This window comes from Delphinapterus leucas, chromosome 10, assembly GCF_059928025.1.
Source record: "Delphinapterus leucas isolate spDelLeu-1000000601 "Yukka" chromosome 10, BTC_Dleu_Yukka2, whole genome shotgun sequence".
Lineage (NCBI taxonomy): Eukaryota > Metazoa > Chordata > Mammalia > Artiodactyla > Monodontidae > Delphinapterus > Delphinapterus leucas.
In genome coordinates, this window is record NC_143138.1 from 4,301,037 (window position 1) to 4,316,829 (window position 15,793).

Sequence of the window (15,793 nt, forward strand, 5' to 3'; positions counted from 1 at the left end):
AGACTGGACAACTCTAAAGATACAATCCAGCTCTAGAGCTCACCATGGGATCCACTGAAACATTTGTTCATTGGAGTTCAACCCCACTCTCTGCCCAACACTGATCCCTTCACTCCCACACTGATGTTGACCCTGAGAGTGCTCCCCAGTAAACTCGTTCCACACAAATCTCCTTCTCAGAGTTTGTTTCCTGGAAACCCAGTCTAAGACATTCATCTTATTCTTCCGAAGACTTTCATTATTCTAGTTATTTTATGAATGGGTATGGGAGAAGATCTGAGACCTCAGCCAAGTCCAGTTCAGGGACAAAGCTTCCCTGTCCTCTTCTCACTGCCCGAAATATTTGGCTATAAAGGTGAAGGTAAAAATTCCCATTAAGTTGGAACAAAACTATGGGTATTTACTGACATGCATGGAGTGATCCTTTTACTAAAAATGTGTCAAGGACATTTTAATCATATCTAGTCCAAACAAGCATGTACATGCACACACATATATACAAAAGAAAGATAAATGAACTTAGGGAAAGAAATAAAAATAAATTTTCATCATATTTTAAAATATTGTTTAAAAATTATCTGTGGATTCTTCTTTCACCTGAAGTACCCATTATTAAAAAAATATTAACAATAAGAGTCTGTTCCCTAAATTAAATTGAAGTTATTTCACTTTGCCTAACACACAGGAACAGTAATTTCGTTTTCCCTTTTCTTTTCGCACAACTGGGATAACAAATAATTCTGTTTAGAACCCAAGCACTGCACTGATGTTGTTTATTCTGACTCTCAGGGATCTCTTTTCTCCTCTCCCCCTTCTATTCTGTCTTCAACCAATTTTCCCACATTTATATACAAATTTGCATTGTAAATTCAAGTAAGCACAAACCATGTTCCTCAAGTGATCAGTGGCCATAGATTTTTTTCCCAAGGAAGTATTTTTAGTTTTAATTTTATTACATTTAATTTCTTTATATTTATTCCCACAGGTCAATGATTTTACATAGATGCCTCCATATAATCATATCATGGTTACTTTTTTTTCTCCCTTTCTTGCTTGGTTCCCTGTCCTTTTGCTTCTCTTGCCTTTATTTTGGCAGTATTTCCAACATGGAACCCGTATCAACACCAGTGTGTGTGCTTCATATTCTTTTCTGAACTCACAGTATTGATCTATGTACATGTACATTTACACACACATGTATAGAAGATCTTATGTACACCCTTCTACATTTTGTTTTCTCACTCACTACCTCTCTTAAAGTCATCTGGCATGGGTCAAATTCACAATCCATTATGTGACTATATCACAGTATTTTCAACCATTCCACTATTGAGAGTTGTTTACTTTTAGGGTTTTATTTGTCACCATACACAACGCTGCAGTAAATAATACCCACTTTTTAAAAGTGGATTTTAAGATTTTAGATATCATTGGTATAGATTTTTAAGACTGGAATTGCTAGGTCAAAGCTCATATGTATTTCTAATATTAACAGATATACCAAATTGCTTTCTAAAAACCTTATTAAATTACACATATATCAGCCCTGTATGCTTTTCTCTACGTACACATTAACATTTTATGCCAATTGTATTCACTTTTATTTATACCAGATTTTTCCTGATTAGGCAAATAATATGTTGATGTTCGGCATTATATCAGACCCATCTTAGAGCATAGAGTGGTCCAGGGGTTGGATGTAATCCCAGCTCCAGCCAACTGTTAAAGTATGATTCCAGAAAATAACACAACTATACCTTACCCTTCCTCCATTATGACCCATGGTATCATGACTGTCATGAATAAGGCTTGCACGAGGCACTCACCAATGACATATTCCACCCTGAAGAGGTCCCTTCTAGGGTTGTAGGGACGATTGAAGTCGATCTGGATGTAGAAAGACTGTCCTCTACGTACAATCAGCTTGTTGTTGCTGTATTTGTCGGTGTGGTGATCCACTTTGTTGCTGTCCCATCTCTCCTTGAACAGGTGAACACCCGTAACATTAAGGTAGTCTATACACAAAGAAAACAATCAAGAGAAACCATTGAGTAACTTTGGTTTAAACACAAACTCGAAAAACAAGACTATTTTCCTGAAGACGCAAGGTAGTAAGGTTTATTAGATAAAACTCTATACAGGGGGCTGGTAGATTTGGGAGCCAGTCTCTTGTGACATCCTTGTTTTCAAAGGAGATTTTTTAAAAAGCATTTTCCCCTTCTGATCTCATCTCAGACCACACGGCACTCACTTTGGGATAATAAAGCTGTGTTGATAATGCCTATCAATAGGTCTAGATACAGAGGAACTAGCACCTGAGTTCAAGGCTTCACTTCCGAGTCTCACTTTGGTTTTCGTTATGTCAGGTGCTTCCCACAATGACTACAGCCTCCACACGTTGGGATAAGCAGGGGATGCCACTTCAATTTTCTTAGCTTTAAAAAGGGAGGAATCAAATCTGACAAAGCCTGCAAGGGATGTTCTAAGGACAAAGTTGATCATCAGTCCAAAATTCTCCTCTTACTTCAGGAAAGGTCAACCCACAGCCCCCTTCTTTAATTCTAAAAATAGATCTTGTCCTTCAAAGGCAGGAAACAGAGGGAACAGGCATGGAGGAAGGATACCAGCATTCCTATGAGGTAGGGTGGATTGTTTCCACTTTGCACATGCTGAAACAAGACTCAATTTCCCTGGCTACTAAACAACCAATCTGGAAGCAAACCCTGGTGTGACGCCGAAATCTACAGCCTTTTCCTCTGATTTTTGGAATCGGGAGTGTAAATGTCAGTTATATATTTACCTGAGACACGATAGCACTGGATAAAAGTTAGATCTCCTCTTGCTTTTTTCCCGTTCCCTCTGCAAATGATCACTGAATGTGAAGGTAACTCTAACTACCCGTCTACACTGCAGTTTAGAAGATCTAGTCTAAAGACAGATTTCTGTGTATGCATTTGGAGTTCTAAAGGGGCACTGGAGAGAGAATGCTGGGCGAGGTGGCGGGTGTGCACTGGCCTCTTGCCTTCCCTCCCTTTTCCTGACCTTGACTGTTGCATGGTTTGTCCTCATGGCTGTGAACTCAGTGTACATAGAGAGCTGGGGCTTCACCCTGAAGGGGCTCAGTGATTTCCTCTGCTTTTACACAGGAATCCTGTGCAGGACCCCTGGTGCTCTCTGGCCTCATTTTTCTCATAGGCAAAATGGAGAAATTGGGTTCATTAAGGTACTCTATAGGTCTAAAGTCTAGGAGTCCCTGCAACACCCTTGATGAATTCAAAGTCCAGGTAATCCTGAGTTTGAATCTCAGGTCTCATAATTACTTAGGTAAGGGATGTTGCCTCTCAGAAGCTGAGTTTTCTCACCTTTAAAATGAAGATACTAATATCTTGAGAATTTCTACAAAGATTCAATGACCTAACAGCGCAATGGGTCTGACTCTATGCCTGGTGCATAGTGGGACCAGAGGCTTCCTTTGAGCTTCCTGACTATGAACTGTCATGGCGCCACTTCTTACATGGTGCTCAATGGACTATCCTGACTGCAATATTATAGCAAACAGAAAGTGCAAGATGCAATTTTATTTTTGCTTCTCTCAGAACCCTGTAGTACATGGTCCCCTGAGGGGCAGTTTCCTTCCATTATGCTGTGATGTGAAGATGTTTATTTCTATAGCTCTCTCTTCCAAGCTGCCTTCCTCCTAAGTTCTCTGGTCTTATTAAGGTCACACTCCCCAGTGCTAAACCAGCTTCAGAAAGAGCTGGAGAATCATAAACGTCCCAACTGAGAAGAGCCTTAGTAATCAACTCAGCTGGCCCTCTTTCTTAGCACCATGACTTTTAATAATGTTTTGTTTTATTTTTTAAAAATGTCTAAAAACCTAACTCCTCAGAAAAGGGTTTAATCACCTCTCCATTCATCAGCACCAATGGAAGGAATATGCTGATACTGCACTGTCACAGGATCTCAGAGGGCAAAGGTACTTTCTGGACCATCTGGTAGACCTGCTATGTATTGCACGAAACATCTCCATGAAAATCCTAATACTTAGGCTTTTAGCCTCCATCTGAACAGGGAACCCACTCTCTTATAAAGCAAACAGGCCATTTTTAAACCACCCAATTATTTGAAAAATCCTTATAAGATGAACTGGCATCTTTTTCCCTGTAATTTTTCTAACCATAGATCCTGGTTCCAACTTCTGCGTAAATATAGAATATGCTCTATTCATTTCATCTGGCACTCTTTTGGTATATGAAGACTATTGTTAGGGTTTCTCTGAGTAAAACATTCTCCACATCTTCAACTGTTCTTTAAGAAATTATTTCCAGACCTTCTACCCATTACTGTGTTCTGAAATATACATATTCCATTTTACGTATTTCTCTCTTATAGCGTTTTTCCTAGAATTAAGTACATCACTCTGGTTATGGTTTTTCCAATGAAAACCAATGAGACCACTGCATCTTTCAAAATAAATAGCATATTTCTATGATTTCAGTCCAAGATACCATTAGTGTTTTGAATACTCTTTTTTTTTTTTTTTTTGCGGTACGCGGGCCTCTCACTGCTGTGGCCTCTCCCGCTGCGGAGCACAGGCTCCGGACGTGCAGGCTCAGCGGCCATGGCTCACGGGCCCAGCCGCTCCGCGGCATGTGGGATCTTCCCGGACCGGGGCACGAACCCGTGTCCCCTGCATCGGCAGGCGGACTCTCAACCACTGCGCCACCAGGGAAGCCCTGGATACTCTTACTGTTGATTTACATTAAGCATCTGATGAAGCAAAATGCTTAAACATACATCCTGACGTCACTTCTACCGGTAGTGGATTAAAACTCAGTCCAGACCCCTATAAGTCATTTTCTCATGTTGTTATTCAGCCATTTCTATCAATGCAACTGTTTTTTTCTTTTTAGCTCAGTTTTAAGGCCTTACATGTATTCACATTAAATTTCGTCCTGTTGTATTTGGTTAATTGCTCTGAATTCTTAAGATAACTTTAGACCCTAAGTATATATTCACTATATTAACATCCTCCCTAATTTCCTGTCCTCCAGGAATTTCGTAAGTGTGCTATTTTATGTTGCCATTCAAGACATGGATATAGATGTTGATTAGGGCACCACCAGATAAATGCAACTTAAGTAAATGCACAGTGGTAGATACTGAAGAGTGAACAGGTAATTATGATGTAGTGTCATGAACACCCTGACAAAGGAAGTATAGGAGTCTGAGTAGGGGAAGGTTTCTGGCTAGGAGCCCCTAACCCAGATTAGGGGGGGTGATTAAGGAAGCTTTCTGGAGGAAGTGAGGTATAAGCAGGGGTCAGGAAGCTGAGCAAGTTTTCCAGGTAAAAAGAGAGGTGGGGAAGAGGGGAGGATGAGTGAAGACTGAGGACAGAGAGTGCATGGTTTACTTTAAAAGCTGAAAGGTGATTGATTGGCCAGAGCGTAGCAGTGGGACCACAGCGGAAGGGAAGGCAGGCGATGCTCCTGCAGGCCTTGCAGACCGTGTTAAGGAACATGGACTCTAATTGCATTGGGGATCCAGTGAAGAATCTGAAAGAGCAAACGGACATGGTTAGATTTGTGCCTGTGCAAACGTAAACTGCTTCATCCGGTGACAGAGCGGAAAACGGATTGGGCGGTGGCAGTGCTGGAATTCCAGGTGAGCGTTGGGGAGCATCCAGTCTGCCTGTAGGGAGTGAATGCCCTGGTCCTGGCGCACTGCCAGGGTCTGCCTCAGCTCTTCCCACCCCACCCCTGTTATGACGTGCCCCTAAAAACCAGTATATTAGCTTTATGTCTTGGCTGCCCCAGCAGGTCTGCCCACACGGAAAGATAAAGCTGGAGAGAGTCAAGTCTTTCTTTGGTATCTGCTTCTTACTGGTTCCAGTTCTCACTGCAAATAAAAACCCTGGCTTTCCAGTTCCACGCTCCAGTCTAGCAAATGTGGTTAATGTCTAGTGAGTCTGGTTAAGTCAGTCCATCCTGGGAATTCCCTGGCGGTCCAGTGGTTAGGACTCTGCGCTCTCCCTGCGAGGGCCCGGGTTCAATCCTTGGCCTTGGTCCGGGAACTAAGATCCCACAAGACTCACGGCGCATCCAAAAAAAAAAAAGAAAAAATTAGTCTGTCTTTGTGGTAGTGCCATGCAGAGTGTATAGATGGGTATTGGAAGAATAAGAGTTCAATAGTTAAACAAGTTTGGGGAGTGCTGCTTTAACCAAAGTTAATCAGGATTTTTGCAGAATTTATGGCAGACTGTCACATGCTGATGTGCACTGCAAACCTCCTACAGGTGCAATGCTTTCCAAAGTTAAACGACCATAGGAACTATTTTTTTGTGGAGGATTTTTCAGAATATGTTTTGGGAGATGCTTCACTGTTTACTAATTGTGCAACCTCAGAAAAGTTATTTAATCTCTCTGAGTCTAGTTTTCTTGTTTTTAGAAAGGCAATGAAATACCTCAAAGGGTTGGTGTAAGCATTAAATGGAAAAATAAATGTATGTAAAACGCTTTAGCATGGTATCTGGCACCTAGCAGATTCTCAAAATTATTATTATTATATTGTTATTGCTAGAAGTAGAATAGCATAGTGGGTAAGAGTATGGATTCTGGAGCCAGACTACCTGGACCCAGATTCCAATTTTGACACTTACTATCTTTGTGACTTTGGACAAGTTACTTGTGCCTCAATTTCCTCATCTGTGAGATGGTGCGATTAAATAAGAAAATGCTACATTGCCTGTCTTCTCAGCAGACGGGCCTGCTTGCCTCTTCCTGAATAGCTACAGGTGGATGGAGTCATTTTCTCCTCTCAATTGCCAGAATATATTTTTCTTTAAAAAAAAAAGTCTATTATCATTAGTCACTTAGCATTATCTTAATATAAATGATTTTATCTAGGAGACTGTAAGCCCCTTGAGGGCCAGACCATGTCTTAATCGCCTTGTTACTGAGCCTGGGGCAATGTGCAAAGACGCCACTTTTCACTTTAAACGCATTTAATAATATCTGAAAATTTGGAGCTAGGCGTTGGTTAGTCATTTTAAAATACGTTATTCCATTTATCACAGTATTAACCATACAAGTCCTTTAAATGACATTTACGAGACAATTTCATTCTCAAAATATGCCAGTTTCAGGACTCTGTTTATATACTGTTGAGGATAATGTACGGGGTCTTATAACACAAAGCCTCCAGACCAGCAGTTTTGTTTCAGATTGGAATAAAATGAAAATTTCACAGTTCACTTAGACCACTTATAACAAAGGGTAAGCAAAAGTGATAATGAATTCCTTTGAGTATATAAAACCTAAGCCCCCCCCCCCCAAACGCCCCGATCATAGTTTTTTTTTTTTTTTTTTGCGTTACGCAGGCCTCTCACCGCTGTGACCTCTCCCGCTGCGGAGCACAGGCTCCGGACGCGCAGGCTTAGCAGCCACGGCTCACGGGCTCAGCCGCTCCGCAGCATGTGGGATCCTCCCGGACCGGGGCACAAACCCGTGTCCACTGCATCGGCAGGCGGACTCTCAACCACTGCGCCACCAGGGAAGCCCCATAGTTTTTATATTGGTTTTATATTGGGTAACATCTTAGGGAAAAATCCAAACGAAGTTTTTGCCACTCCAACTAGATTTTTCATGGTGAGAACAAATTATATATATATATATACTAAATATATATTAATATATATTAAGAGTTTGTTTTAAAATAATGTAGTCTACATTACTGTGCATTTGACAACATTTAATTCAAAACATGGAATTTTTTAAATGTTATCTCTTCTAAGTGCCCTTTACCTTTTCTATTGCAATGTCACGCTAAGTCAATGCCTTCAGGAAGGAAAAAAAATCATAGGAAATCACAGTGGTACCCTTCGTAGGGAGAAGCTAAGTCAATGATAAGTAAAATTTCCTAAATAAGCTCTTAAAAATTCATATTAAAATAATTTAATCTAAGAGAAACATTTCATTTAAAAAATAAAACTTGAGGGTGGGAGGAATTGGGAGATTGGGATTGACACATATACACTATCAATATTATGTATAAAATAGATAACTAATGAGAACCTAGTAAATAGCACAGGAAACTCTACTTAATGCACTGTGGTGACCTAAATAGGAAGGAAATCCAAAAGAGAGGGGATATACATATATATATATATAATATATGTATAGCTGATCAATTTTGCTGTACAGCCGAAGCTAACACAACATTGTAAAGCAACTATACTTCAATGAAACTTAATTTAAAAAAAGAATAAAACTTGATTAAGCTATGGAAGATTAAAAGCTACACTGAGAGGTGGCAAGTTTAAAGAAACAATGTTCTAGACTGTAGCCAAATGTGTAACACATACAGAAGGGTAATAGGATAGGCAGGGGCGTTATTGTTTGGACGGAGAAGAAAATGGCAGCCATGTTGCCCTCTCTCCAATGTAATCTCCCAATAGGTCTGTGGAGTGACTAAGGGTTACCCCAAGTCTTGGGGGATGAGGTGAGGTCCCCAACACCACTGAATAAATACCTTTTCGTTCATTGTTCATGGACAGTCACCCACAGATCAAGTCAAGTATTTGGTTCTTATAATACCTGATAATCTCAAGGACTCTATACAGATGGTGTCATAAGATATGATCATAGGCATAAAAATATCATAGTTCTTTTTCTTGTCCATTGCTCCTTCCCATGTAGCAGGCACTCAGTAAACGTTTCCTAAGCTGGAATATTGATTTTTGCTTTGTTTATTGGCTTGACAGGTCGTAGTTTAGGTTGAAAGAGCCTTCTCATCACCCAGGCTCCATTTGCCACAAACAGGAAAGGAACTTGCTTCTCCCTGTCCAAGCCCAGTTCCTCGCAGAACAGGACAGGACAGAGCAGCTCATTGCTAAGCTACCTTTTCTTTGGGGGGGGGTGTTGAGAGAGATATTGTAGCTGGAAACTTGGCAGCTTGCTCTTTCAAAGTGACAGCTTTCAAAAGTCTACCTAATGCAATTTAGCTTAATTCCAAAACATCAGAAAATGGACTGCTAAAGAAAAAATCTCTCCTCATGAGCCAGCCGCCTCCCTGTCTTCCTACCCTTCCCCTAATACGAAAAAAGTGGATTAAAAGTGGACTATTTTCACCTTAGCTGGTAAAGATATTCTTCAGAGAATGATTATACCTGTCACAGATGGAACCTTTAAATAAGTTAAATGTTTAGGTTCATATCCTAGGAATTCCCTAGTGAACTGAGATCTCCATGCAATCTTTAGTAATATTATTACCAAACTATAGGTGTAAATACTGTCCATGAGGAGGTAGGTCTGTTTATTGTGAAAACAACAGGGTGAAGTTTCCTTTCTCATATTCCTTTTGGACACCCAGAATTTTAAACTTTCATTAATTTGAATCATTAAAAACATTTTCTTAAACAGCTTATTGTTTTCAACTGTTGCTATTAAAATGTCCCGTACTCTGTATAAGAAATGCTCAGCAGAAGCTAGAATGAGAGAAATGAGTCCTTCTCCAGGGACTAAAATCCCTCTATATTTCTATTTCTCTATTGGTCTATTTCTCCTCTAGCCGGAAGTATCTCAACAGCCTCCAATGTGTCTCCTTCTCTCCATTTTCTCCTCACTATTATTTTTATAAACATAATTCTGATTATGTCATTTGCTATTTAGAATCCTTTGCAAGTCCCCTGTATCTGCAGGAGGAAAGGTAAGGTCTTCAGCGCCTGTTACGATGTGATCCCTGCTTACTTTTCTCAGGCTCATCTCCCCTCTCTTGTCCTCACTACTTGACATACACTGTGCTCTCTGCTAGAAATGCCCTTCCAGGCACTTGTCTGCCCGGGGCACTCCTACCTATCGTCTAAGACCTAACTCAGGTGCCCTGTATTTACGAAACCTTCCTCGCCTTCTTTCCCACTCCACCGACACCCCAGAGAGAGATTGGTATCGTTCCTGACACAATCATTAAACATTTTCCCACAAATCAAGTGGAAAGTGTGAACTGGTTCTATACAACATCGTTTCTTAATCATACATTGAAGGCCTTTTTTATTCTTTCAATAACCTCGAATCCAGAGAGGTTTACTCTGCACAAAGGCGAGGTGGATGACTAATTAGTCAGTTAGTTGATTTCGTTCTGACGTGGAGTCATGGGAGGGAGGAGACGATCAGAAAGGCACAGACCCCATTACCCTGAAAAATACTAGATCCCACTTGCATTTGATTTTTTTATAGATCTAGCTTGCTTTCTAGTTTGAATTCAAATTGCATTAGACCTGCCAAATGAGTATTATAATTACTACTGCAAATTGATCACCTACTGTTAATAACACAGAGTCAAACCAGCCCAAGAATATAAGGTTATCTTCCCGAACATCTCCTGCTAAAATAACCTTCGAGACCAGGAAGCCTCTAGAGAGATTTTCAGAAACACCAAATGAGCATGCAAAACATTAGACATGGATGCAAATCCAAACAATCTGAGGGGATTTTCAGATATTTTTCTCGGCTACAATTGAGTTCAAAGGGGGCATTAAGGATCCCTAAAAACACAGGAGGACATCAAACACCTCCATGGACTGGCTGGTCCCATCTCCGGGGTTCCACTGTCACCTCAAATATCTCAATGTTTCTTAAATATCACGCTGCCACATGGGAGGAACCTTATGTACGTTTGTACATTTTGAAATACAGGCAAAAATAATTCTTAACCAAATATTCACTGAAGTTGTGAATTAAAGGTATTACATACACTCAATATATATTATATACATCGATTGCCACAAGACGATTCAAAGGGAAAAATCTGGCATTTTCCCTCTCTTGCCTCTCAGCCCTTCTCAGTCAATTTCACAAGAGTAGCATGCTAACGGGACACTCTGGAAAGCTTCCATGTAACAAACGTGGAGAGTTTGTCTTAGGGCTTTGTTATCCTGGAAGCGGTCATCCTCAGGCAAGATCACGGAGGTACAAGCCCTCCACTAGTGGCCACTGAGGAAACTGCAAGAAGATGGCACTTAAACCCACGTGATTAGGTCTTAGCAGGGACTTGGGGACAACTTGAAAGACTTAGTCCCAGGACACCCACTTTTAGTACAATTAAACAGAGATTTGAAATGTGAAGGATAACTGGGAAATGGACCTCCTTGATCAAGACAGTGTTCTTTTTCTTCTGTTCTACTCATCGGGGACTTACTGCTATACTTCCTGGGTTCAGAGGTCCTATCTTCAGAGCATGTAGCACTTAGCTCATCTGTATGAGAACTACGAAATGGATGCGCGTTTAAGAAACCTGGAACCTGTTAATAATAATAAGGTTACAATGACTCTAGGGTTGATGAGTCATTAATTTCTCAAGGGATTGATTTTTCACTGGACACACATTCCTGTACCAGGGCCTGTATTAAGTACCCCAGAATGTCACTTGGATTGTGGACACATATGACTGCCAAGCAAATAATGACTGATCTTTCAAAATAATTCAGTTCAAACTAACTCCCCACCTCTGCCTCCAAAAATAAGTAACCAAAAAACCAGTATCCCAGATTTTTAAAGAGTGTCCTACCTGCTCAAGTTCTTTGGCAGTTTTCTTACTGGCAACATTTTGGTCCATTTTAATTCTATGGGGGCTGCAGGCTTGCACATATTCCCCTTAGAATCAAAGTTCCCTTGGGTGGGTTCCTGACCTTGCAGAGGTATGATAATCGGCACATTCTGAATCAATGAGCATGTATTGATTGGGTATTCTCACAGCCACTGGTCATTTGATCCTCACGGCAACTGTGAAGTAGGTATTGCTCCCGTTTTGCTGATGGGGAAACAGGCTCAGAACACTTACATGACTTTCTGGGGGTCCCAGGGTGAGCAAATGGCAGATGTGGGACAGGACCCCGGGTCTTTTGAGTCCTGGACCAGGGGACACTTTGCTACACCTCACTGCCTCAGTGGTGCCTCCCATTTCTCCTGTGCCCCTTTCTCTTTCTGCTCCCCCCCCCACTTCTTCCAGCACTTTGCCCCCCTCTCCTGGGTCCCAGAGTCTTCTCTGCTAGAGGGGAATTTTGCTAGAAAACTGAATACACAAAGATAACTTGCTTGGTAATTTGACATTTGTACACTTTCCAATTTTATTTGCATTTAAAAAGAAAGAAGGAAGGAAGGAAGGAAGGAAGGAAGGGAGGGAGGAAGGAAGGAAGGAAGGAAGGGAGGGAGGAAGACTCCTAGACTGAGAAGTGAAGGAGTGAACACCACGTGCTTACATTGGTTTCCATTTCCCAGCCTATAACATGGGGATTTAGATGAGCTGACTAGCAAGTCCTTTAAAACTCATTTCTGTGGTTCTAATGGTGGCGTTTTAGACAGTTCAGCAGCTAGTAGGGACAGAGCTCAGAACTCCAAGTTCACACCTTGTCTTGGCCCCTCGACTCAACCGAAGATGCCCTTCAGTTCCGTGAGCCCCCTGCTCCCAGTTTGGATGGTACCCGACGGGTGGTACTGGATAGCTCTCTGTCTTCACAATTGGATATCACACCGTCCAGACATGATACTAACACAGTCAAACTTGCCCACCAGGCCCAGGCTGTTCTCTGACTTTCTGGGTTTGCTCGTAATCAACATTGTCCCTTCCCTTTGCTTTCAACCTCTGGTCTCTTTCGGACAAGGCAGATTAACCACACAACACAGGGTGAGCGTGGGCACCTACCCCTACAAGTGGGTGTTTACCCCCCAGTGGAAGCATACGCAGAGCCCCTCAGGAGCAAAAGTGGGTTTGGGTACATGTGTGCAACTGACAAAATGTGCTCCCCGCTGGATGCCATTCAGGGACGTGAGTCTGAATGTCCCTGCCATGGCCCAAGGGAGCGGTGTCTGTGTCACCAAGCCACTGCTGGTAACTGGGCCCTGTCACAGCTGACAGGGCTGAGTGGAGGTCAGTGGCTGGCGGCTGCTCCCAGAGCAGGTCCCTCCGGATGGGCGGAGACAAGAGCAGGGGAAGTCGCTCGCCTCACCTGCCCCCCAGCCTGCTCTGGAGAGAAGCAGAGGGCTTCCGTCTCCATTACCGTCAGGGTCCAGCATCTCTCACCAGCTCTGAGACTCACAGCGATGGATGCGGGGACGGGGCAGGAAGGAGGTGTGAGCTAGACAATCACAAAAGCCACAGTGTTTTGGAAGTGGAAACTTACAGCTAGAGAACATTCTTAAAAACAAAACAGTAGGGCTGGAAGAGGACTCAGCTAATGCCCTTGTTTTGCAGAGGTGACTTCCTTGAGATTACAAAGCCATTAAGTGGCAGAACTGGGACAAGAATCCTGGCCTTTGGTGCTTTTACCACTCAAAAGAGGGTTTGGGAGGCCTTTCTTTAAAACCAGACTGGTAGTGGACCAGTTTTTGTGGGAGCTCGGTGGAGACAGAGGGTGCTGAGCCAGCACCCGCAGGGAAGGCCGGCCGTGGCGGCCCAGGAGGTGACTGTACCTTGCAGGTTGAAGCCCCGGGGCACCAGGCCATGAAGCTCCATGGTGGGGGGATCATTCTCTGATGCGTTGGAGGTGTTGGGGGGGACGGCTCTCCTGCCTCCAAAGGTGGCCCCCGAGGACTCCGACATTCTCAGCCTCACAGGCTCCTTGGGGGGAGAAAAGGAGGCATAGAAAGGAAAGTGAAGCCAGTTGCATTGTGATAAGGACTCAAAAACAGGGAGACACATCTGTCTGTGATGACTCTTGAGCAACACATTTTGAGTTTCGCATAAATGAACCCTGAGATATGGCAGGAAGGATGAGTCTAATGATGGAGTACAGTTCCCCAAGGATCTCGGGGAGATTTCGTGTTTGTCAAAACATATGGAAAGCAGAAGAAAGAGGGCTTATTTGAAAAGATGAAAAATGTAAAAGATTTTGGAAAGCAGGGTCTTTTTCTCATTCCCCCTAAAGGCAATCTCTTGAAAGAAACGTTTGCTATCCTATGCAGGTACCTCTGCCCATTTTATATAGACTTATGGGGCCGACGTCACTATAAGAATAAACTCATACACCCGTGTCCAGATCAGTGGCATCCTCTCAGGCATTCACGTCTGCAACTTAATCCAGCCAATATTTATCGAGGGCCCCCCTATGCGTTCTGGGCACTTGGGGTACATCGGAGAACAAAACAGGAGGATGCTTGAGTTGAAAGCTTCCAGTGTAGGCGGGGTACGGATGAGCCCGCCAAGACTCTTAAGTGAACTCGCTCGGTAGGGTGTGAGAAGGTGGTCGCTGCTTTGGAGTCAGGACCACAGGAGGCGGGACGAGGGAGGGGAGATTTGGGGTAGGTGAGGCAGAGGCCACTGCAATATTAAATAGGGCTGTAAATAGCCCGCTCGCTAAACTTACCGGGTCAGCTAACACTGCCCTTGCTCCAAGCCTGCTTCCCCTTCCTTTGGAGTTTGTGTGGACAAACAACCAGTTTAATCACCACACCTCCCGTCGGGGTCTTGTTGACCAACAGACCAGATGAAGCGAGACCTTGTTTCTGGCCCCAGTGAAGCTTTCCCCTTGATCACCTGGATTACCCAGTCACGACTCTGTTTCTTCGGCTGTTTTCCGCACCCTCAGAAGATGAGAAGTAGCCCTTACAGAGGCGAGGGGAGTAGACTGTCCCAGAAATGTGTGGAGCAAAAATGGAGCACAGCTGGAGCCACTTCCTAAGGCACTGGGGCTTGGAAGCAGACAGTAGCGTTTGGAAGTGTAAAGTCTGGGTGGGTATCCAGAAATACCTGCGGTCAGATTTACAGGCTCTAGTGGGTTAAGGGGTGGGGGGAGGGGAGAGAGAAGGGTTAAGGATAGAGAGAAGGCAGGAAAAAGCCTTCCTCTGGTGGGGAGTGGCTGGGGTGGGCTGCAGGGCTGCTAGCGGAGGGGAATGTTTGGACAGAGCAGTGCGGTGGCCAGTTGGGAGAGAGAACCATTAAAGCAGAGACTGGGGCGCCCCAGGTGCTGCCCGGGTGCAGGCCAGGCTGGGTGAGCGCAGGTGGGCAGAAGCGCCCCCTTCTTGTCAGGTCTGGGCTGGGGCAGGTGCTCCAGTTCGGCTGCCTGCGGCTGGGGAGATGGGGTGCCAGCGATGGAGAGCGGAGCTGGACCACTCGCAGTGCCAGCCAAGCAGGTGTTCTTACCTGGCCCTGCCTGCCCCCCTCTGCAACCTTCTGCATCCTCTCTCCATAGTCCGCTCCCCTGAAGAAAGGGGTGGGGCTGTCCTTTGGGGGAGCACCCCAGGTGCCCCTTGGTGGCCCTTTTCAGGCAGCAGCGCCTTTAGGGAAGCTTCGTGGGATGCCTGAGAGAAGGCCTGCTCGGAAGTGGGGCTGGGTAGATGCGGAGTAAGGGGCGAAACGGAACTGGACCGCTGGGGCTGCTTCCGATACCCGCTCCCCCGCACTCCGGGCACCAACTGACGGATCGGCCCGGAAACCCAGGGGCAGGAGGTGGACGCAGGGCTTCGGGATGCCCCGGCAGAAGGGGCGGCTGCTTACCTGCGGTCCCCTCCCGAGGTGTCCCAGTGCAGGCTGGCTCTGGGCGTCTCTGGAGTACTCCCTCCAAAGGACACAGGCTAAACGACAGGAAACTTAGCTCTTAAATAACTTCCTAAGGACCCTCCCCCCCGCTTCCTCCCCCCATCCCGCAGCGTTTTCTCCTCCCCCTTCTCGAAGGCTGGCGAAGCAGCAGCGTCTCTGGGACTTGCTGGTCACCCAGCCATGCTGCTGTTATTCCGGCATGACCCCCCCCCCCGGCCCCCCTTTCTCCCAGTTTCCAACCTGGTGGCTGGGAGCCCCGGGCAGC

At 44.3% G+C, this 15,793-nt stretch overlaps 1 protein-coding gene across 1 annotated transcript in view; it reads right to left on the reverse strand.

The window, feature by feature from the left end:
* The window catches only part of F13A1 (coagulation factor XIII A chain), a 141,756-nt gene extending 126,197 nt beyond the window's left edge, over window positions 1–15,559 (reverse strand). Inside the window, exons 1-3 of the mRNA XM_022586592.3 lie at window positions 15,487–15,559; window positions 13,464–13,611; window positions 1,827–2,015 (exon numbers count right to left, since the gene is read on the reverse strand). Of these exons, the coding sequence (XP_022442300.1) occupies window positions 1,827–2,015; window positions 13,464–13,593 (319 nt within the window). The 5' untranslated portion in view covers window positions 13,594–13,611; window positions 15,487–15,559. The remainder of the gene's footprint in view (window positions 1–1,826; window positions 2,016–13,463; window positions 13,612–15,486) is intronic.
* Between the last annotated feature and the right edge of the window lie 234 nt (window positions 15,560–15,793).